Source organism: Mobula birostris, chromosome 8 (assembly GCF_030028105.1).
Source record: "Mobula birostris isolate sMobBir1 chromosome 8, sMobBir1.hap1, whole genome shotgun sequence".
NCBI classification, from domain to species: Eukaryota; Metazoa; Chordata; class Chondrichthyes; order Myliobatiformes; family Myliobatidae; genus Mobula; species Mobula birostris.
In genome coordinates this window covers 99,556,788-99,581,436 of record NC_092377.1, presented here as the reverse complement: position 1 = coordinate 99,581,436, position 24,649 = coordinate 99,556,788, and the positions used below count along the sequence as shown (strand labels likewise).

Below are 24,649 nucleotides of genomic sequence, written 5' to 3'. Positions count from 1 at the left end.
GATCAATGTGCATGTGTAGTTATAGTAGTGCTGGGGGGGGTGGTGGCCATTGCACCCATCCTATTTATGCTGATCAAGATATCCATCTAGGCAGTCCCATTGGCCTACATTTGGCCCCCAAACCCATCTCTGTACTTCTATGTACTATTCCAAATATTGTTTGAATATTATTGTGTCATTCCACGTATCCAACACCATCTGAGTCAGTAGGCTTCACTGAGATCTGACTGACAGTTCACAAAACTACTTCCTTTACTACCATTTTCAAATATGATTCTACTACGAAGCCGTATGTGATTGGAACCTGTGATTTACATTTTGGTGGTGTGTTTTTGGGCCAATTGAGTGATCGGGCACTTTGGTGTCTGTGAGGAAGTTCGATGAGGTTTGGAACAGAGAGTGTGGCCTAGAGGCCTGACAGCCTGGAGCCCATGATTGACTCCATTGTTTCTCTCTTATTGAGTCATCGAGCAAGCTTGAAGCTGACAAAGACTCTCCCTTTTTTCCTGTTTTTAAGCGGTTTGGCCCAACTCATCCATGCTGACCAAGCTGCCAAACTCAACTATACCCAATTGCATTCATTTGGATCACTGCACTCCAGATCTTTCCTATCCATGTACCTGTCCAGATGTATTTTACATATTGTAAATATGTCTACCTCTACAGCTTTCTCCACATATCCTTCTGTGTGACATGTTAGACCATGAGACACAAGGGCAGAATTAGGCCATTTGCCCCTTCTTGTCTACTCCGCCATTTAATCATGGCTGATCCTTTGTTTCCTCCCTCCTCAGCCCCACTTCTTGGCCTTCAATCCATAACCTTTGATTCAATGGCCAATCAAGAACCTATCGATCTCAGCTTTAAATACATCCTACGAGCTGGCCTCCACAGCTGCTTGTGGTATCAAATTCCACAAATTCACTACTCTTTGGCTAAACAAATTTCTCTGTATCACTCAAACAACAGGAATTCTGCAGATGCTGGAAATTCAAGTAACACACATCAAAGTTGCTGGTGAACGCAGCAGGCCAGGCAGCATCTGTAGGAAGAGGTGCAGTCGACGTTTCAGGCCGAGACCCTTCGACAGGACTAACTGAAGGAAGAGTGAGTAAGGGATTTGAAAGTTGGAGGGGGAGGGGGAGATCCAAAATGATAGGAGAAGACAGGAGGGTGAGGGATAGAGCCAAGAGCTGGACAGGTGATAGGCAAAAGGGGATACGAGAGGATCATGGGACAGGAGGTCCGGGAAGAAAGACAAGGAGGTGGGGGGGGGGACCCAGAGGATGGGCAAGAGGTATATTCAGAGGGACAGAGGGAGAAAAAGGAGAGTGAGAGAAAGAATGTGTGCATAAAAATAAGTAACAGATGGGGTACGAGGGGGAGGTGGGGCCTTAGCGGAAGTTAGAGAAGTTGATGTTCATGCCATCAGGTTGGAGGCTACCCAGATGGAATACAAGGTGTTGTTCCTCCAACCTGAGTGTGGCTGCTCTCAGGATGAGGCTTTTCATTCTAGGACGAGAGAGATGTCTTCCTTTTTTAATGAAAGGGGCTTCCCTTCCTCCACTATCAACTCTGCTCTTAAACGCATCTCCCCCATTTCACGTACCTCTGCTCTCACTCCATCCTCCCACCACCCCACTAGGAATGGGGTTCCCCTGGTCCTCACCTACCACCCCACCAGCCTCCGGGTCCAACATATTATTCTCCGTAACTTCCGCCACCTCCAACGGGATCCCACCACTAAACACATCTTTCCCTCCCCCCCTCTCTCTGCATTCTGCAGGGATCGCTCCCTATGCAACTCCCTTGTCCATTCGTCCCCCCCCATCTCCCTCCTGGCACTTATCCGTGTAAGCGGAACAAGTGCTACACATGCCCTTACACTTCCTCCCTTACCACCATTCAGGGCCCCAAACAGTCCTTCCAGGTGAGGCAACACTTCACCTGTGAGTCGACTGGGGTGATATACTGCGTCCGGTGCTCCCGATGTGGCCTTTTATATATTGGCGAGACTCGACGCAGACTGGGAGACTGCTTTGCTGAACATCTACACTCTGTCCGCCAGAGAAAGCAGGATCTCCCAGTGGCCACACATTTTAATTCCACATCCCATTCCCATTCTGACATGTCTATCCACGGCCTCCTCTACTGTAAAGATGAAGCCACACTCAGGTTGGAGGAACAACACCTTATATTCCGTCTGGGTAGCCTCCAACCTGATGGCATGAATATCGACTTCTCTAACTTCCGCTAAGGCCCCACCTCCCCCTTGTACCCCATCTGTTACTTATTTTTATGCACACATTCTTTCTCTCACTCTCCTTTTTCTCCCTCTGTCCCTCTGAATATACCTCTTGCCCATCCTCTGGGTCCCTCCTCCGTCTTTCTTCCCGGACCTCCTGTCCCATGATCCTCTCATATCCCCTTTTGCCTATCACCTGTCCAGCTCTTGGCTCTATCCCTCACCCTCCTGTCTTCTCCTATCATTTTGGATCTCCCCCTCCCCCTCCAACTTTCAAATCCCTTACTCACTCTTCCTTCAGTTTGTCCTGACGAAGGGTCTCGGCCTGAAACGTCGACTGCACCTCTTCCTACAGATGCTGCCTGGCCTGCTGCGTTCACCAGCAACTTTGATGTGTGTTCCTACTCTGTATCAGTGTTTTAAATGGATGCCCATCTATCCTGAGGCTGTGTCCTCTTGTCCTAGACTCCCCTGTCATGGGAAACATCATTTCCACATCTACTTTGTCTAGGTCTTTCAACATTCAAAGTTCCAATGAGATCCCTCTTCATCCTTCTGAATTTCAGTGAGTACAGGCCCAGAGCCATCAAACATTCTTCATATGATAACTCTTCCATTCCTGGAATCATCCTTGTGAACCTCTCCAATGCCAGCACATCTTTTCCCAGATGAGGAGCCCAAACTGCTCACAATACTCAAGGTGAGGGCTCAGTGGTGCCTTATAAAGCCTCAGCATCACATCACTGCTCTTGTATTCTAGACCTCTTGAAATGAATGCTAACATTACATTTGCCTTCCTCGCCACTGCCTCGACCTGTAACTTAACCTTTAGGGTGTTCCGCACAAGAACTCCCAAGTCCCTTTGCACCTCAGATTGTTGGATTTTCTTCCTGTTTAGATGATAGTCTGCACATTTATTTCTACTACCAATGTGCCTGACCATGCATTTTCCAACATTGAATTTCATTTGGCACTTTCTTGCCCATTCTCCTAATCTGTCTAAGTCCTTCTGAAGCCTTCCTGTTTCCTCAACACTACCTGCCCCTCCACCAATCTTTGTGTCATCTGCAAACTTGGCAACAAAGCTACCTAAATCATTGATATACAGCATAAAAAGTGTTCCAAACACCGACCCCTGCGGAACATCACTGGTCACTGGCAGCCAACCGGAAAAGAATCCTTTTATTCCTACTCATTGCCTCCTACCAATGTTAGTAACTTCCCTGTAATATTATGGGCTCTTAACTTGGTAAGCATTCTTATGTGTGGTACCTCGTCAAAGGCCTTCTGAAAATCCAAATATATAATATCCACTGCATCTCCTTTCTCTATCCTACTTGTAATCTCCTCAAAGAATTCCTACAGGTGCATTAGGCATGGTTTTCCCTTTAGGGAACCATGCTGACTTTGTCCTATCTTGTCCTGTGTCACCAAGTACTGCATAACATCATCTCCAATGTCTTCCCGACCACTGAGCTAAGGCTAATTGCTTTATAATTTCCTTTCTGTTGCCTCCTTCATTTCTTAAAGAGTGGAGTGAAATTTGCAATTTTCCAGTCCCCTGGAGCCATGCCAGAGTCGAATGATTCTTGAAAGATCATTACTAATGCCTGCATAATCTCTACTGTTACCTCTTTCAGAACCCTAGAGAACAATCCATCTGATCTGGGTAACTTGTGTACCTTTAAGTCTTCCAGCTTTTTGAGCACCTTCTCCCTTGTAATAGTATCCACTCTCATCTATCTTATTTTTTTATATACCTGAAAAGCTTTTTTTTTATCCACCTTGATATTGTTTGCTGACTTGCTTTGATATTTTATCTTTACCCCCCAATGATTCTTTTAGTTGCTTTCTGAAGGTTTTTAAAAGCGTCCCAATCCTCTATCTTCCTGCTAATTTTTGCTTTGTTGTATGCTCTCTCCTTTGCATTTACATTAGCTTCAACTTCCCTTGTCAGCCATAGTTGTACTATCCTACCATGTCAGCATTTCTTTGTTTTGGGATACATCTATCCTGCCATTTCCTCATTTTTTCCAGAAACTTAAGGCATTGCTGCTCTTCTGTCACCCCTGCCAGCATCTCCTTCCTATTTCCTCTCCCGTACCACTATAATTTCCTTTACTCCACTGAAATACTGCTACGTCAGACTTTACTTTTTCCCTTTCAAATTTCAAACTGAATGCAATCATACTGTGATCACTGTCTCCTAATGGTTCATTTACCTTAAATTCCCTAACTGCCTCTGGCTTATTACATAACACCCAAATCAGTTTAGCTGATCCCCTAGTAGGCTCAATGATAAACTGCTCTAAAAAGCCATCTCATAGGCATTCAACAAATTCACTCTCTTGAGATTCATTACCAACCTGATTTTCCCAACCCATCTGCATGTTCAAATCTGACATGACTATCATAACATTGCCCTTTTGACATGCCTATTTTATTTGCCATAGTAATCTGCAGTCCACATCCCAGCAGCAGTATGGACCCTGCCATCAGGGTTCTTTTACCCTTATTTTCTTAATTCAAATCCTATGTCACATATTTCTAATGATTTGATGCCATTCTTTTCTAGCAGAACCACACCACCCCCTCTGCTTACCTTCCTATCCCTCTGATACTGTCATGGTCCGGATCGGGGTCCCTTTAAATTTAGCTTGTTTATGTTACGATCCAGACCGTTGATTCCCTGTTTTCCCGTGTCCCTCGACTTTGGTGATTGGAGGCAATTAACACTCGGCTGAACTGGTAGTTTATAGTCTCCAGCTTTCAGCTGTTCGGTGCGGGAGCATCCGCAAAGTCTGCAAAGTCATGGCGTGCCAATGTTACCTGGCTGGAGCAAGCCTTGTCTCCGCCCATAGTGAGTGTCGGTAATTCGCCTTTCCTTACCCGAGCGAGCCTACAAAGTTTCCTCATCGAGGTGGGTCAGCCAGTTAACCCGCCGGAGAGAATCAAGAGCCGCTGTCTACTGTTCCCGGGCTGAGTCTAGGGCTCACCGCTACCTGGAGGTTCCAAGCACCACGTCTTGGCTCCGGTAGCATCCAAGTACCATGTCCACGTCCACGTCCTGGCTCCGGCGGCATCCAAGTACCACGTCCACGTCCTGGCTCCGGCGGCGTCCAAGTACCACGTCCACGTCCTGGCTCCGGCGGCGTCCAAGTACCATGTCCACATCCTGGCTCCGGTGGTATCCAACTACCACTTCCACGTCCTCACTCCGGCGGCATCCAAGTACCACGTCCACGTCCTGGCTCCGGCGGCGTCCAAGTACCACGTCCACGTCCTGGCCCTGGCGGTGTTCAAGTACCACGTCCACGTCCTGGCCCTGGCGGCGTTCAAGTCCCATGTCAAGTCCTGGCCCTGGAGGTCTGTGATTCCTGTCCTACACCCTTCTCTGTAATCCTTTCTCTGCCCCTCTTGCCTCTAGCCCTCATCTGCAGCCCCCGCCTGCACTTCGGTCTAGTTCCATCACCGGAGCTAGATAGGTACTGTCTGGTGTTCATTCGTGTTGGTCTTGTCTTGTCTTGTCCTCGCCTCCGCGGGATAAGTCTGGCCATCTTACCGTTGCCCCGCGGGGAGTCATGTCTTGTCTTGTCCTGTCTTCACCTCCGTGGAGTAAGTAAGGCCATCTTGCCATTGCCCCGCGGGGGGTCATGTCTTGTCCTCGCCTCCGTGGGGTAAGTCAGGCCATCTTGCCATTGCCCCACGGAGGATCATGAGTCCCGGCCCTATGTCCTGTACCCAAGGAGGGGTCCCAGCTCTTTGTTCTGTGTGCAAGTCCCGGCCCTACGTCCTGTACCCAAGGAGGGGTCCCGACTCTGTGTTCTGTGTATGTGTCCATGGTTCCATGTACCTGCTCTCCCGAGACTGAGGCTCTGTGTTCCCATGTTCCTCCTCTCCCTAGCCCATGTCATGTCCATGCCTGGTTCTGGGGTCCGAGCCCGAGGCAAGACCCAGGTACTGGGTCCTTGCCCAGTCTCGGGCTCGAAGTCCATACCCTAGCCTCTTCATGTCTCCTCTAGTTCTGGGAGCCGATTCCGAGTCCTAGCCCAGACCCTTAGTCCCAGCCTAGTCGTAGTCCTGAGTCCTTGTCCAGTTCGCCACTCCTGCTCCTGCCTAGTTCTCCTGGTATTGAACAATAAACTAAATCTAAGTAACCTCACAAGATGTGTCTTGCATTTGGGTCCACCCTTGCTCCCAATGCCCCGCCATTGTGACAGAACGCTCCCACCCCCGACAGATACAATGTTGCCCCACAGGTCCCTTAAAACCTTTATCCTCTCACAACATATTTATGCCCTTTACATATAGTTTTCCCTCCACTGAGGGGAAAAGACTCTGACCATACCCCAAGTGTAGTCTAACCATCTGGCCCAATTTCGTAAACAACAGGAATTCTGCAGATGCTGGAAATTCAAGCAACACACATCAAAGTTGCTGCCTGGCCTGCTGCGTTCACGAGCAACTTTGATGTGTGGCCCAATTTCGTAGTTGTTCTATGTCCCCATTGTAACATGAACAACCTTCTTCACTTCAGAATACCATCAGTTTTGGTATCAACTGCAAACTTAGTAAAGATGCCAAATATATTCTCATACAAATTGTCAATATATTCGACAAACAAAATACACAGCACCTTCTCCAGCAGTACCACTGGTCACAGGCCTCCAACCTACTTCATCAAAAAAGTAAATTTATTTATCAGCATACACACCCATGACAAACAACATGGGACCAGGCACGGATCCCTGTAGCACACCACTGTCACAGGTCTCCGATCTGAAAAGGGTACGGATATATAGAGGCAGAAGAGGCCACAGAGGGAGGACAGCAGAACTGTGAGAGTTTGTCAGGATGTGAAGATGTTACAGGGAGAGTGAGAGGCTGAGGACCAAGGAGGGATGTGAGCCCGAGGATGAGAATGGAAAACCTGCACTTTGGAACTGGTGCAGTAAGGCACTGACAGACATTCACCGTTCCCATGGTGGCAGGCGGGAAGAGATTATGCCCACTGTGGAGAAACACTCATCCCACCAGACCCTACTGTCCGCTCGTACATCTGCTTGATAATGGCAGAGAGCAAGGAGCAGCTCACCTGATCCATTTGCTGTCTTATCCGTCTTTCAACATTAATCAGCAAACTCCAGAAGTCAATTATATCACATCTCATTCTTCAAAATCGCAGCATGTACAGACCAACCCCACTTCAGTTCAGCTGCCTCCGCCCCACCCAGAGTAAAGCCTCACCTCCACCCCCATCCCAAACTAAACTACTTGGGCAATACAATCCCGTTGCCACAGGAACGTCGGTCAGTGAGATCACACACAATTCGTCTCAGGAAGTGACCTCACATCACATGACACCCTGTCCACAGACCGGGGGTCAGGGCAGAATGAACTGTCAATCAGAGAGCTAATGTAGACAGTCACTTTACACAGGGGCTTCTTGGGAATATTTTGGAATTATTTAGGACTAAGAGAGTTGTAAAAGAGCGCCTGAAGGCTTTGTGTGTCAATGCAAGGAGCATTTGTAATAAGGTGGATGAATTGAAAGTGCAGATTGTTATTAATGATTATGATATAGTTGGGATCACAGAGACATGGCTCCAGGGTGACCAGGGATGGGAGCTCAACGTTCAGGGATATTCAATATTCAGGAGGGATAGACATGAAGGAAGGGGAGGTGGGGTGGTGTTGCTGGTTAAAGAAGAGATTAACGCAATAGAAAGGAAGGACATAAGCCAGGAAGATGTGGAATCGATATGGGTAGAGCTGCGTAACACTAAGGGGCAGAAGACGCTGGTGGGAGTTGTGTACAGGCCACCTAACAGTAGTAGTGAGGTCGGAGATGGTATTAAACAGGAAATTAGAAATGTGTGCAATAAAGGAACAGCAGTTATAATGGGTGACTTCAATCTACATGTAGATTGGGTGAACCAAATTGGTAAAGGTGCTGAGGAAGAGGATTTCTTGGAATGTATGCGGGATGGTTTTTTGAACCAACATGTGGAGGAACCAACTGGAGTGCAGGCTATTCTGGACTGGGTTTTGAGCAATGAGGAAGGGTTAATTAGCGATCTTGTCGTGAGAGGCCCCTTGGGTAAGAGTGACCATAATATGGTGGAATTCTTCATTAAGATGGAGAGTGACATAGTTAATTCAGAAACAAAGGTTCTGAACTTAAAGAGGGGTAACTTTGAAGGTATGAGACGTGAATTAGCTAAGATAGACTGGCAAATGACACTTAAAGGATTGATGGTGGATATGCAATGGCAAGCATTTGAAGGTTGCATGGATGAACTACAACAATTGTTCATCCCAGTTTGGCAAAAGAATAAATCAAGGAAGGTAGTGCACCCGTGGCTGACAAGAGAAATTAGGGATAGTATCAATTCCAAAGAAGAAGCATACAAATTAGCCAGAGAATGTGGATCACCTGAGGACTGGGAGAAATTCAGAGTTCAGCAGAGGAGGACAAAGGGCTTAATTAGGAAGGGGAAAAAAGATTATGAGAGAAAACTGGCAGGAAACATAAAAGCAGACTGTAAAAGCTTTTATTGATATGTGAAAAGGAAAAGACTGGTAAAGACATATGTAGGTCCCCTGCAGACAGAAACAGGTGAATTGATTATGGGGAGCAAGGACATGGCAGACCAATTGAATAATTACTTTGGGTCTGTCTTCACTAAGGAGGACATAAATAATCTTCCAGAAATAGTAGGGGACAGAGGGTCCAGTGAGATGGAGGAACTGAGCGAAATACATGTTAGTAGGGAAGTGGTGTTAGGTAAATTGAAGGGATTGAAGGCAGATAAATCCCCAGGGCCAGATGGTCTGCATCTCAGGGTGCTTAAGGAAGTAGCCCAAGAAATAGTGGATGCATTAGTGATAATTTTTCAAAACTCGTTAGATTCTGGACTAGTTCCTGAGGATTGGAGGGTGGCTAATGTAACTCCACTTTTTAAAAAAGGAGGGAGAGAGAAACCGGGGAATTATAGACCGGTTAGCCTAACGTCGGTGGTGGGGAAACTGCTGGAGTCAGTTATCAAGGATGTGATAACAGCACATTTGGAAAGCGGTGAAATGATCGGACAAAGTCAGCATGGATTTGTGAAAGGAAAATCATGTCTGACGAATCTCATAGAATTTTTTGAGGATGTAACTAGTAGAGTGGATAGGGGAGAACCAGTGGATGTGGTATATTTGGATTTTCAGAAGGCTTTTGACAAGGTCCCACACAGGAGATTAGTGTGCAAACTTAAAGCACATGGTATTGCGGGTAAGGTATTGGTGTGGGTGGAGAGTTGGTTAGCAGACAGGAAGCAAAGAGTGGGAATAAACGGGACCTTTTCAGAATGGCAGGCGGTGACTAGTGGGGTACCGCAAGGCTCAGTGCTGGGACCTCAGCTGTTTACAATATATATTAATGACTTGGATGAGGGAATTAAATGCAGCATCTCCAAGTTTGCGGATGACACGAAGCTGGGTGGCAGTGTTAGCTGTGAGGAGGATGCTAAGAGGATGCAGGGTGACTTGGATAGGTTGGGTGAGTGGGCAAATTCATGGCAGATGCAATTTAATGTGGATAAATGTGAAGTTATCCACTTTGGTGGCAAAAATAGGAAAACAGATTATTATCTGAATGGTGGCCGATTAGGAAAAGGGGAGGTGCAACGAGACCTGGGTGTCATTATACACCAGTCATTGAAAGTGGGCATGCAGGTACAGCAGGCGGTGAAAAAGGCGAATGGTATGCTGGCATTTATAGCGAGAGGATTTGAGTACAGGAGCAGGGAGGTACTACTGCAGTTGTACAAGGCCTTGGTGAAACCACACCTGGAGTATTGTGTGCAGTTTTGGTCCCCTAATCTGAGGAAAGACATCCTTGCCATAGAGGGATTACAAAGAAGGTTCACCAGATTGATTCCTGGGATGGCAGGACTTTCATATGAAGAAAGACTGGATGAACTGAGCTTGTACTCGTTGGAATTTAGGAGATTGAGGGGGGATCTGATTGAAACGTATAAGATCCTAAAGGGATTGGACAGGCTAGATGCAGGAAGATTGTTCCCGATGTTGGGGAAGTCCAGAACGAGGGGCCACAGTTTGAGGATAGAGGGGAAGCCTTTTAGGACCGAGATTAGGAAAAACTTCTTCACACAGAGAGTGGTGAATCTGTGGAATTCTCTGCCACAGGAAACAGTTGAGGCCAGTTCATTGGCTATATTTAAGAGGGAGTTAGATACGGCCCTTGTGGCTAAAGGGATCAGGGGGTATGGAGGGAAGGCTGGGGCGGGGTTCTGAGTTGGATGATCAGCCATGATCATAATAAATGGTGGTGCAGGCTCGAAGGGCCGAATGGCTTACTCCTGCACCTATTTTCTATGTATGTTTCTATGTAAATCTCTAGATGGGAAAGGGAAAAAAGAATTTGGCACTGGGACAGAAAGGACAATAATTCCAATCATCTGTGTTTTGAAAGAGAGAAGAAGTCGAAAATGTCGAAAAATAAAGCAAGTTTAATTCAGCAAGGTTGATTTCTTTTTCAGAGCATGTTTGATTTAATTAGTTTTAAATGACAAAACGGGTGATATTTGAAACTAAAGCAGATAATGCTGGATATCTTCAGCAGCTCAGGAAGCACCTATGGAAAGAGGAAGAGAAGGAAGATTTCAGGTCAAAATTTGGAAAGTGAGGGAAAAGAAAGTTCAATGGGGACAGATGGTGAATACAATTATCGTATTGACCTGGTTTAATGATTCTAGTAGTAGGGGTTTGTTGATTCTCACTTTAACAGAATGTTACAGCACTATCACAGGTCATTTGGCCCATCATCTCTCTACCAGCCATTGGGAACTCATCCATATTCCGATACTTGGCCTGTAGCCTTGGTAATTCAACGGTTTGAACATAGAAAACATGTGAGCATAGAAAACCTACAGCACAGTTCAGGCCCTTCGGCCCATGATGCTGTGCCTAACATGTACTTATTTTAGAATAGAGGGTTACCCATAGCCCTCTATTTTTCTAAGCTTCGTGTTTGATGAGACATTTCTGAAATACCACCCGTGACTCCACTTTCACCATCCTCTCTGGCAGTGTACTCCAGGTACTCAACACTGTCTGGGTGAACAGGACCTCCTCACCCCACCCTGTGCAGCATATCTATCCACTTCTGATATGGGGGAAGCTCTCTGCAACCTACCCAAACTCTACCCCACATGATTTTCTATATCCAAAATCATATCCCCTCTAAAGCAGGGATCAATGTTTGTCTGTCATCTATATCAAGGATCTGGATGATAATGTGGTAAAACGGATCAGCACGTTTGCAGATGACAGCAAGATTGTGTGTGTAGTGAATAGCGAGGAAGGGTATTGTAGCTTGCAGTGTGATCCGGGAAGGCAGACAGATTATTCCTTGAAAGTGGAGTCACGTGTAAAGAGAACTCTGGGCACACTGGCCTTCATAAATCAAAACATTGGGTACGGGAGTCGGGATGTTAACTTGAACTTGATGAGGCCAAATTCAGAGTATTGTGCGAATTCTGGTCACCTTTCTACAGTTTATCACCTGTCCCAGAAAACGCTTGAAGCTGTAACAACAGGGAGAATAAATGCACATTTCCAAAACAATCAGGCGAAGTGGACAGGGTTTTGTGAAGGTGATTCCATGTTTCACGATTACATTCGAATCTTTGGAGTGGGAACACAAGCTGCGGATAAAGGAAACAGTGGTTGTCCTGAACTAAGATGTCCATTTGATAAGCTGCTCCTTCACAGGGTATCAGGAAAATGAAAGCTCACCGTGAATACTGAACTTACTGGGGACATGGAGAGAGATGGGAACGTTCAGTTGTGAAGATGGGGTAAGGAGGCTGTAGAGAGACATTGTGAGAGGAAGTGAGATTGTACACTTTTGCAGGAAAATAGGCAATAACGCACATTATCTAAATGTTGAAAGATAGCAGAATGTTATCTGATGAAGAGGTTCCTGCCTGAAACGTTATCTCTGTTTTTCTGACCAGGGAAGCTGCCTGAGCTGTATTTTACTTCAATTTCAGAACTCTGGTCTTTATTCTTTTTCCAGAATATCATCGGTTAATTTTCGGAACGTTGAGCAGAAATTTGAATGGATTGCATCATTTATCCAGGGCTTTAGGCGGTAATGTTACATACCGACCTTCGATATCGGATCTGTGCATCTGTTGTTTTTTTTCCGGGGCGCTGAGTTTTTGTTCCGATGCGGCCAAACCGTTGGAAACTAGCGATTGCGGATCATGAAGATGAGAAGCCGCCCTCTACTCTGTCTATCAATGACTGTCTCCACCCCTCCCCCGTCTCTCTCTCTCTCTCTCTCTCTCTCTCTCTCTCTCCCCCCCCCTCCTCACCCCCCCCCCCACGCGTTTCTCGGACAGGTCGGGGCGCTGGGTATAAAAGGTGACACCAGCACACAGTTTGTTACTGAACAACGACTGGAGTGAAGTGGCGTTATGTCTGGCAGAGGGAAAGGAGGCAAAGGACTCGGCAAAGGCGGAGCTAAGCGGCACCGTAAAGTTCTCCGTGACAACATCCAGGGCATCACTAAACCGGCCATCCGCCGTCTGGCTCGGCGTGGCGGCGTCAAGCGGATCTCGGGTCTGATCTATGAGGAGACCCGTGGGGTGCTGAAGGTTTTCCTGGAGAACGTGATCCGGGATGCGGTCACCTACACCGAGCACGCTAAGCGCAAGACTGTCACTGCTATGGATGTGGTGTACGCTCTGAAACGCCAGGGCCGCACTCTCTATGGCTTCGGCGGTTGAGGAACTCTTCGTTCTTCCAAACACAAAACAAAGGCTCTTCTAAGAGCCGCCCACCGCCTCACGGAGAGAGCAGTGACCGGGGAGAGCAGGTCCCATACCATTAACTCTTTATTATGCGACTAAATTTAAAACAAAGAAACGAAATTGTCAGGTGATTACTGACAATTACACTACGGGATTGAAATCACTCCGAACACAGAATGAACGGTATCGGGTTATGAAGAGCGCCGATATTAAATTAAGGGTCTGGCGATTAATATCCAATCTCTTATGTTGAACGCAATAACCCAATCAGAGAGCGGCAAGAGAAGCGCCGAAGGTACCTCTTCCCAGTATGACCTGAAATTTGAAAAGCCCACGAAAGGGTTGTTTATTGAACCCTAGTCTACAAAAATATGCATTGATCCATTAACTAGCTCAAGATTTATTTTACAGTAACAGCCTAAGTATTATTTAGCTCAGCAGTTTGAATGTTTCTGGTCATTTAGTTTCCAAACTCCGATCCAGTTTATATTCGCGGTCGGCTGGTGTATAAACATCACTGGTCTCTCAAACTGCGGTCGAAGACGAGTTTGCAACGTGAAAAAGAAGTTGTTCTCTGAAAGAACAGGAATTCCAGTGTCTGCAGACTAACGTGTCCCCGTGAACCAATTATGGGCTCGACTAGAAATGGGACTCGAAGGCTACATTTATTAAAGCTCATTCCCCGTAACAGTAACAACCACAAAACCCTGGAAACCTTCCCCAAAAACAACCTGCTGTTCACGGCAGGGGTCTGGGGACAGAGACATCCTGACAGCGAGGGAAAAGTTTATCTCTGGTGTTCGCGCTGCCTTTAACCCAACGGCACAGAACTGCTGATTCTCAGTGTTGGTGGGTCCGGCCGTGTTGGAGTCTGTAACAAACCGGGATGAATTATTGAACAATATTACACAAAACACCCACAAGGGAGGGTCAGAGGAAATCAGCGTGTCGTAACCACAAAAGGTGAGTGAATAGGAAATGACAGCCCTTTCCACTGCTGAGTTAGTGGCTCTTAAAAGAGCCTTTTGTTGTGCTTGGTGCCGAGGCCGGATTCAGGCGCGCTCCCCACGGATGCGGCGGGCCAGCTGGATGTCTTTGGGCATGATGGTGACTCGCTTGGCGTGGATGGCACACAGGTTGGTGTCCTCAAAGAGCCCCACCAGGTAAGCTTCACTGGCCTCCTGCAGGGCCATGACGGCCGAGCTCTGGAAGCGCAGGTCGGTCTTGAAGTCCTGAGCGATTTCCCGCACGAGGCGTTGGAAGGGCAGTTTGCGGATGAGCAGCTCGGTGGATTTCTGGTAGCGCCGGATCTCCCTCAGAGCCACGGTGCCGGGCCGGTAGCGATGGGGCTTCTTCACTCCGCCCGTGGCTGGAGCGCTTTTCCGCGCCGCTTTGGTGGCTAGCTGTTTGCGGGGAGCTTTCCCTCCGGTCGATTTGCGCGCTGTTTGCTTGGTCCGGGCCATTCTCTTTCAGCACTCGGAGTGATCTGAATTACGGAAATTGAAAGGACGGAGGAGAGTGTGTGACTGGCTTTTAAAGAGTTGGTGAAGGGCCGCCCAATTCTCTCTGATTGGTTCTAAGGGAGATGTCCATTACCGGGTTTCAGTGCTGCAATTGGCTGCTTTTCCTTCATCAGTTGGCAGCTGACTGGGGGTGGGGAGGTAGTTTGAGTTTTGGGTATTCCCCCCGTTGAAAATTACTGGAAGCTTTTATTTCTTCTACCAGAGTGCATGGCCTCCACTACTTTCCGGCTGCCATTCTTTGACCATTCTCCCAATCTGTCTCAGTCCTTCTGCAGACACCCTGCCTCAACAACACTCCCTGTAACACCACCAAGCTTCATATCCACAAACCTGACCACAAAGCCGCCAATTCCATCGTCCAAATTATTAACATGTAATGTAAAAAGAAGCGGTCCGAACACTGACACGTGTCAGGCAGTCAACGAGAAAAGGCCACCCGCCCCCCATATTCCTCCTCTTTGCCTCCTGCCAGTCAGCCAATCGTCCTACGATCGTTCTTGTATTACCATGGACTTACAACTTGTTAAGCAGCCTCATGAGTGGCACCTTGTCCAAGGCCTTCCGAAAATCCTGTCTGTTATTTCCTCAAAGAATTCCAACAGACTTCCCTTGCAAGAAATCATGCTAACTTGACCTCGAAGCCTCATCCTTAGTAATGGAATCCAACACCTTCACTACCACTGAAGTGTGGTTAATTGGCCTGTAATTTCCTTTCCTCTGCCTTTTACCTTTCCAAAGAGTGGAGGGATGTTTGCAATTTTCCAGTCCTTCTAAACCATTCCAGAATCTAATGAATGCACACTTCTGTCCCATGACACTCGAAATTCTGGCATGTTACTAGTATCATCCACAGTGAAGTCTGACGCATTATTAAGTTAATTTGGTATTTTTGTCCCCCATTACTATCTCTCCAGCATAATTTTCCAGTTGTCTGATATCCACTCTCCTCCCTCTTTTACTCTATATATCTGAGAAATGTCTTGGTATCCTATTCATAGTATTTACCTTCATACTTAATCTTTTCTTTTCTATGTTTTTTTTTAGTTTCCTTCTGTTTGTTTTTGAAAGCTTCCCAATCTTTAATTTCCTACAATTTTTTCTATATTATCTGCTCTCTCTTTTGCTTTATGCTGTCCTTGATTTCCTTTGTCAGCCATAGTTACTTCATCATCCCTTTAGAATACCACTTCATCTTTGGTATGTATCAATCTTCTGCCTTCCAACATGCCCCCAGAAACTCCAGTCTTTGCTGTTCTGTTGTCATTCTTCTTTCAATCAACTTTAAGCTGGTTCCTCTCTCATGCCTCTGTAATTTCCCTAGCACTACAGTAATAATGATACATCTGACTTTATCTTATCCCTTTGAAATTGCAGAATGAATTCTATCATATAAAGATTACTATCTCCAAAGGGTTCGCTTACCTTGAACTCCATAATCCTATCTGGTTCATCACAGATCATCCAATCCAGAATTGCCTTTCCCCAAGTAGGCTCAACCATGAGCTGCTCTAAATAGCAATCTTGTAGGCATTCTGCAAATTCCCTCTCAAGATCCAGCATCAAATTGATTTTCCCAATCTACTTGCATACTGAAATCCCCCAGACTATCATAACATTGCCCTTTTTTACATGCCTTTTCCATATCCCATTATAATTTGTATCCCACATCCTGGTTACCATTTGGAGTCCTGTATATAAATCCCATTAGGGTCTTTTTACCCTTGCAATTTCTTAACTCTACACACAAGCATTCTACGTCTTCTGAACCCATATCACCTCTTTCTAACATTTGATTTCATTTTTCACCAACAGAGACAGCCCACTCCCTCTCCGAACTTTCAATACAATGTGTATCCTTGGATGCTAAGCTGCCAATTATGATCTTCTTTCAGCCATGACTCAAAGACGCCGACCTCTAACTTTGCAACAAGATCATCTAACATTCCATATACTGTGAGCATTCAAATCTACCACATCCAGTCCTGTATTCATAACACTTTTCAATTTTGCCCCATCATCCTGTCCTTTCTCACAGTCTCACTGCACACTGCATTGTTTACACTAGCGGGGGTGCTGAATACAACAGTAAGGAAGTCAAACTGCACCTCTGTAAAACTTGAATCAGACAACACTAGAGTGTCGTGTGCAGTTCTGGTTGTGCCAGTATAGGATGCTCCGGAAAGGGTGCAGAAGAAGTTCACCAGGACTCTACCTGGGTTAGAGTAAAGGAGCCCAATGTAAATGTTGGACAGACTTATGTTTTTCATAGAATATCAGAGGCAGCGGAAGGAACCAACAGAGGTTTTTAAAATTATGAGAGGAATAGATGGGGTTAGATCATTGGAATCTTTTCCCCATGGTAGAAATGTCAAACACCAGAGGACATGCTTTAAGGTTAGCTACTAATGGAAACAGACAGTTTGCTGGAGTTTAAAAGGCTTTTAGATGGACACGTGAATATGAAGGGACTGGGGGGGATATGGATGATATACAGAAGGGAGACACGTAGTATAAATTGACATCCTGGTTAGCACAATATCATGGGTCAAATAGCCTGTATTGTTCTTTGCTCCGAGAGCTCGAGGGAATTAAGATGGCCAAAAAGGAAATTGAAAAGTCATGAGGAAGATTCAAGAAAATTTTATATGCAACCCTCGGGCTCAGCCTGCATGTCTTTGTCTAGGGGAAGACAGCTTCTAGCTCCGCCAAACTAAGAAACCTCATTTGTGTGGATGCTGCGTGATGTGTTGCCCGGTTACAAAGAACCAGGGAATCCCTGAAGTTGAATGAATCAGAGGTCAACTTTCCTCCTTTTTCCAACAGTTTCTCGCTGGCTTGTCTCATAGGGACACTAGACATATCTGTCACCAGGAACAGATGCGCCAGGGGCATCCCCCGCCTGAAAGTGACCTCCCTCTTTGTAGTGTTCCTGACAACCACTGCCATCCTGCTTGCCTGTACAACCGAGGGTTTCTGCAATTTGGGCCTCACCAGTATCCCAGCAGGAAATCCCAACTCCCCTTCGAGGTCTTCTGGAGCGTCCACTAAGGGGGCCTTGCCCTCAGGCACACCAGGAGATCTGGGGGTTCCCATCACTCTTCCTACTTCCCCAGGCCGGACCACCAGTGGCTTCGACTGGGTGAGCCACGCAGTCCCTTGTTTAAATTTGGTATCCGGCCCAATGCAGCCGCGCACTTCCTCAAAAGCAGCTCGAAACACCGGGTGCATGGACAATGTTCCCAGAAAGCTCTCCCCAGCCTTCTCCTTGCAGGCCTCCATGAGCCTCCTCACAAGAGGGGTGTTGGTCCCCACCTTTCATTACCAGAATCATTCCACTGGACCCCCTCCAATGCCAGCACATCTTTTCTGAAATATGAGGACCATGAGTGTTCATAATACCACTGACTCAAAGCCTTTGCATTACATCCTTGCTGTTATATTCTCGTCCTCTCAAATAAAATGCTAACATTGATTGTATTTGCCTTCCTTAACATTGACTCAACCTACAAGTTAACCTTTAGGATATCCTGCACAAGGACTCCCAGTCCCCTTGCACCTCAGTTTTTTTTAAATTGTATTTTTGGGAGCGTGATGAGCAATTTTGGCAGATTCAGGGGTTCCTGGATGTGAAGTGGTGTTGAGGTGCCACTGAAATAATAAGAAGCATGTGGTAGATAATGGGCGATGGGAAGGAATGCAAGATGTTCCTTCTCTCCACTCGCCTCAGATCCCCCTTGAGCAAGGTTACACCTGCTTATCACCCCAATCAGGGTCACATGAAGCCATGGGCACAGGTGGTAGATGGTCATATGAGCAGCTGGTGCATATCACTGATGCCAGGTAGACAGCCTCTGAAAAGTATTAATAATTGCTAGGGTTACTGTCTTGTAAAGTTACAACTCAAAAGAAGTCAATCGCAAACCACTTCTGTGAAAAAATTTGCCAAGAACAATCATGATCATGGATAGAGAAAAGAATAAGAATATATTCAGATTAAAGAGATGGAAGACCATGATCACCAACATCATACGAAACAGCACATAATGATAATGATGATGTGTGACAAAATACCAAGTTATCAGAAGATTGAGGCCGATAAGAAAGACAATGGGGGAACATTCAGAAATGTTAATGGGAGACGAGAGAGATTAACGAAAGGAGACACAGTTCCGAGTATTGTCAGAGACCGGTTGCTTTGAACTTGAACTGTTTGAAGTTTGATGGACAGGCGATACCCCAGCAGGGGGATAAAAGGCACAGGTTTGCTAAGGCAACAGACACACCATGACACGACGAGGTAACGAGACCCTGGAAGTGCGGTGCCCCCCCCACAAGTTGGTGGGAGTTTTGGAGGTTGCATCGCAGGACCGACCATAGACGCACAGGGTGAAAAGGTACGATCAGCGGGAACCTGCTGTGTGTGTCCGCCCTTGCCTGGGTGCCGGGTTCACCGCAGAAGAACGATTGTATCCGGAATGGAGGGGTCACAGTCGGTGACCTCAGAAGACATTACAACGGGCTCGCCTGAAAGCTAACTGCGAGGAATATCAAAGGTGTTGAATCCGATTTGAATATCATCATTCCCTCTCTCTCTCTCTCCCCCCATGGCACAACAGCGATTACTGTGAACTGAACTAAACTGAACTGAACTCTGTGTCACTTGAGACTGATCATTTTACCCCTAGACTGCGATAGAGCTTGATTGATCTTATTATCATAGTTCTGTGTACGTGTTTTATCATTGCTAACCCGTTGCATTTATATCCTTACATTTAGAGTACTGTGTTACTTATTTCTTTAATAAAACTTTCTTAGTTCCAGTAATCCAGACTCCAGCTAAGTGGTCCATTTCTGCTAGTTTGGCAACCCAGTTACGGGGTATGTAACAGATGCGACAGGGAAAGAGCATTGAAGAATAGGGAGACCCTTCAGCAGTGTAGAGATTTGCAGAGTTTACATGCCACGTGTTTGCTTGTGCCATGACTTTGGCAGATGCCCAGTCAAATTTGTGCTCCTCTTCTTCATGGGTAGAGAAATTCAAAGGGCAAAGACAAGTCACAAATTAACAGTGGCAACCAAGATTAAGGGAGTGCTCAATAAATGTTAATAATATAAACATTAATGAATTGGGTTGGGTTGTTCTCCGATATTGGCAATTTACTTACAAACTTTTCACCATACAAGGGGACATCGTTAGTGAGCTGTAAAATGTGGTGTGTCATCCGAATGCCTGGTCTTTATATACTTATCAGTCAGCTGGTCAGTTATCATTTCAGAAACTTACTTGAGTTATGGAGAGGAAACCTGGTTGCTGATTGGTTGTTTTACAAATTCCGTGCATTGTGGTCTGGCATTTTGCCTGCATTGGCTCATAAATAGGATTGAGGTCTACAGGTTTGTTTACCATGCTTCTAGGAATTCTCTTGCATGCCATGTGTTTACTTGCACCATGATGTTCACTGATGCCCTGTCGAATTTGTGCCCTTTTTGTTCTTCATGGGTAGAGACAGGCAGCCAGTTCATGTTCATGGATCTGTGTGGTTAGTTTTCTCCCAGTTTGACGTATTTGCTGTAGTCCCCGCTGTCATGGTCCAGTCCATGAAGTCCGTGTTCCAGTCCACGGTCTGGTCCTTGGACTCCAGACTCCAGGTCTTCCAGCTGTCCCTTGTTTTATTTGGGCTTAATCATAGGCACCTGATGCTCATCTTGGGGCTGGGGATATAAGTGGCCCTGGGTTCGAGTGTGGGTGCTGGTTTATCTCGTCAGTATCCCATCCTTGCCTCCACTGGGTAAGCCAGGCCATCTTTGCTGTTACCCTGAGGCTGGACTGTTCCCTTCCCTTCCCCTTCCTTCTGAAGCCTTGCCTGCAACCTGTGTCTGGAGCCTTGCCTGCAACCTTGTCAAGTTCTACCACCAGAGCAAGACCAGAGCCTTGCTGTGCCAAGATAAGGAACTGTCTATCGTTGAGTTGGAACTGTCTCTGTGTCCACGCCCTCGCTAGGCTGGTCTGGCTGTTTGCCGCTACCTAATGTTGGGAACCGTCTGTGTGTCCTCACCTTCTCTAGGTAGGTCCGGCCGTTTGCCGCTACCTAGTGTTGGGAACCAACTTGTCGTATTCAGCATCCTGTGTATGAGTCCTGGCCCTACATCCTATTCCTAAGGAGGGGTCCCGGCTCTGTGTTCCATGTTCCTGTCTCTCAAGTCCAGTGCTCTGTGTTCCCATGCTCTAGACCAAGGCTCCAAGCATCCAGTCCTCGTCCAAGGCTCCGAGTGCCCAGTCCTCGTCCAAGGCTCTGAGGTTCCTGTCTCCCAAGACCCCATCATGTCTTTGCCTAGTTCCGGAGTCCGAGCCTGAGTGAAGACCCAGGTTCTGGGTCTTTGTCCAATCTCTAGATTGGAGACAAACCCATGCCTCATCACATCCTCGCCTCGAAGAACCCAAGCCTCGTCCAGTACTGTAGCCAAGTCATGTCCTCACCTAGTTCCGGGGTCCGAGCCCAAGTCAAGACCCAGGTTCTGAGTCCTTGTCCAGACTGTATCTTTTTACCCCTAGACTTAAAGAAGCTTCTTTTCCACAAATATTTCCACACTTACTGATTTACTTACTTAAATATAATAATTGCTAACCTGTTTGATTTATCCATATTTATATTACTGTATTGCATAGTTACTAATAAATATTATTAGTTAATAGAAATACTGGACTCCAAAGTGTTTTCTATTTCTGCTGGTTATTCCCGTCACGGAGTACGTGACACTAGAAGAGGCGGGCAGGGATGAAGTGAATAGTTCTCAGCTGTATTCACCAAGGAGAAAGGCAATGTGTTTCAGTTGGTGCAGTGATTAGATCCCTCACTGCTGTGACCAGTTCAGTCAAATCCATCGCAAGCTGTTCCATCTTTACCAGACACGGACATGGTTCTCCAGCTGCGGCCATACCAGTGGTGTGGCAAGGTTTACTCTCTCTATGCATCCTCTGCAAGGAGAGGTTTTGTAGACTTGTACTTTATTCCCTGGAACATAGGAGATGAAGGAATGAACTGATTGAAGTATACAAGATTATTGGGGGGGGGCATACACAGGGTACAAATGCATTCCCAGGGAAGAGGTATTAATAACAAGAGAGCATTAGTTTTAGATCAGAGATTTCTAAGGGACATCAGAGACAGCTTCACACAAAAGGTGGATTGTATTTGGAATGAGCTGTCAGAAATAGTAGTTGAGGCAGGCACATGAGCAATATTTAAAAACCATCTAGATAAGTAGATGGCAAGGAGACATTTTGAGGTTATGGGCTAAACAGGAACAGGTGGGACAAGCTCACTGGAAACACAGAATGAACATGTTGGTGAAGGCCCTGTTTCCATGCTCTTTGACTCAATGCATGTCATAGAAAGCCATCTGAAAGCATTAATACCCCACGTCCACATTGAGTTTACTAGTACCCACTTGAGAAAGGAAACTTGAGACTGCAGAAACTGCCGATGCTGGAATCTGGTGCACTGAACAATCTGCTGGAGGAGCGGTGGGTTGAGCAGCATCTGTGGGGGTTGAGGAATTGTCACTGCTTCAGCTGCAGTGGGACACCACCACCAGCCACATCTTCTGATCCCCATCCCTTTCTGTCTTCCGCAGAGACCACCCATCCTCCTGTTTCTGTGACTCCAGCCACAGTTTGAAAAGAGTAACGCGTTCATGTAAAGCAGCAGGCCAGGCAGCATCTATAGGAAGAGGTACCTCTTCTCATAGATGCTGCTTGGCTGCTGTAGCATTTTGTGTGTGTTGCTTGAATTTCCAGCATCTGAAGATTTCCTTGTGACCTGTTCATAATGTTCTGTACTCCATCCTCAGTTTGAGAAGAGAGATCTTTCCATTATCTGATGTGTTTTCACAAAGAACCACAAATTCCTAGAGTCAGTCATGGTACAGTTAATTCACATTCTATATGGACAGAAGTGGACTGAGATCAAATAACTAGTTATGCAGGAAATCCGAGATCATACAGATTTGTAACTGATCTAGGCTTTAGACTATTGATTAATTAATTATTATTATTTTTTTCTTTGGCGGGCTTTTCAAATTTCGGGTGGGGAGAGACAGTTTTCCGCGCTTCTCTGACGCCGTCTGATCATTGGAGAACCGGACAGCTCGCTGATTGGGTAATTTTATATTACCGTTCAGAGAAGGCGCGGAACCACCAATCGTAAGTGTCCTTTCGCAATCCTCCAGAAGCTATGGGGGGGGGGGGGATCGCGAGAGGAATTCCTCATTCTCTGCCTAGTGGTTTGCGAAATCTTTGATTTTCTTGTACCAGATATTTTACCAATAATGAGTAGATAATCTCGCGCTCGTCCATGAACTTCCTGGGGCAACGCGGAGCGGTGAAATCAGCGAGCGAACAGCAGACATAGATACCCCAAACTGATCTAAATCCCCAGTTTGTGAAAAGCACGCCAAGATTATACTTTTATCGTTTAATCCAAAAACATGCAGATGCGAGAACAGGATTCACCATCACAGCGTCCCCACTCATTTACAATAAGAACAAGGTGCAAAATCCTCATTTACGAGAGATTATTTGATTTTAATCTGCACTTTCATTCCTTTGGTAACCTACTAGTACAAACTGATTCACAGGATACAAGGTACAACGCATCAGATTGTAGACGGGTCACTACCTACAATCGTAGCAATGACTGTTGGACTGTAGTGTGAAAGGAACCCGAGTGAACCTGTTGTGATCTCGAGGATTCAGGGTTTTTCCATCACAGGGGTACTCCAGATAATGCATCGCATTCACAGCAATTAAATCACATCAGCCACAGCAAACATTTTCACTTCAATGCTTTGTGCAAAATTTTGAGTGGGAGAAAATCGCGACAAACTGACGGAAGCAAGAGGGCAAAATGTCGGTGTTAGTGTATTGAAGCAGGGATGCGATAAGGATTGTACGGAGTGATGTAAGGTTTACTCAATATTAACAGAATTAGAATTACCTTTGGGAGTAAAATCTTTCAAAGACAAAGTGATTGCGATCCAATGTCGAACATTAGTAAAACTCTTCCCTGGAAATTGTGAGTGGCTCTTAAAAGAGCCGTTGGGTTTGTGTCAACACTTTCTGCGGCTTCACTTGGAGCTGGTGTACTTGGTCACCGCCTTTGTCCCTTCTGACACGGCGTGCTTGGCCAGCTCCCCGGGCAGCAACAGGCGCACGGCGGTCTGGATCTCCCGAGAAGTGATGGTCGAGCGTTTGTTATAATGAGCCAGGCGGGAAGCCTCGCCCGCAATGCGCTCGAAAATATCGTTCACGAACGAATTCATAATGCTCATGGCCTTCGAGGAGATGCCGGTGTCGGGATGAACTTGTTTCATTACCTTGTAGACGTAGATAGAGTAAGTCTCTCGCCTGGTTCTCCTGCGTTTCTTGCCGCCCTTGGCTTGCGCTTTGGACACGGCTTTCTTCGCGCCCTTCTTGGAAGCTTTCGGTTCAGGCATTTCTTCAGTCAATTTCGGAGTCGAAAATAAGCGGAACCAACTCGCAGTGCCGATTAAATAGACAGTATGCCCCGCCCTATGCTAATAAGGAATCGGGTAGAATAAGTTTTCATTGGTAGGTTTCCATCTAACCTTTTAATTGGACAATGTGAACAGAACAAATGCACCCCACGCCCATTGAAAATGGCAAAGCGGGATCTCCCGGTGGCTACCCATTTCAATTCTGAGGGAGAAATAGCGGATTCAGTTTTCTATTATGCTCCGGTAGATGGTTTGACATGTGTGGATAAAACCTTATGCAAAACCTTACAGTTCTTATGCAATAAAATTCTAGAGGTGACATTATCAAGCCAGATGGAGTAATCATTTTTCAGTTTTCAGCTCCATTTAATTGAACAACCTTCAGATGATGAGGGCCACAGTAAGATTACAGTTCTCAGGGATGATACCCATGTGAATATTGAGTGGGGCAGTGACCAATACAAGAGGTAAATCGATTGGAATGGCCATACCAAGCATTTCTGGAAGGTTGCTTCCATCATTGTAAACTGTCCACA

At 46.2% G+C, this 24,649-nt stretch overlaps 3 protein-coding genes across 3 annotated transcripts; 1 reads left to right on the top strand and 2 right to left on the bottom strand.

The window, feature by feature from the left end:
* The first annotated feature begins 12,738 nt into the window (after positions 1-12,738).
* On the top strand, positions 12,739-13,050 carry LOC140202026 (histone H4). The gene has a single exon (XM_072266887.1). It carries the CDS (start codon positions 12,739-12,741, stop codon positions 13,048-13,050), a length of 312 nt encoding a protein of 103 aa, XP_072122988.1.
* A 361-nt stretch (positions 13,051-13,411) lies between these two features.
* Positions 13,412-14,757, bottom strand: LOC140201525 (histone H3). The gene has a single exon (XM_072265771.1). The coding sequence runs from the start codon at positions 14,535-14,537 to the stop codon at positions 14,127-14,129; it is 411 nt and encodes a 136-aa protein (XP_072121872.1). The 5' UTR covers positions 14,538-14,757; the 3' UTR covers positions 13,412-14,126.
* A 4,684-nt stretch (positions 14,758-19,441) lies between these two features.
* On the bottom strand, positions 19,442-24,131 carry LOC140201527 (histone H2B 1/2-like). The gene is made up of 2 exons (XM_072265773.1): positions 23,594-24,131; positions 19,442-21,610 (listed from the first exon to the last, which is right to left on the bottom strand). The coding sequence occupies exon 1, from the start codon at positions 24,090-24,092 to the stop codon at positions 23,724-23,726; it is 369 nt and encodes a 122-aa protein (XP_072121874.1). The 5' UTR covers positions 24,093-24,131; the 3' UTR covers positions 19,442-21,610; positions 23,594-23,723.
* Between the last annotated feature and the right edge of the window lie 518 nt (positions 24,132-24,649).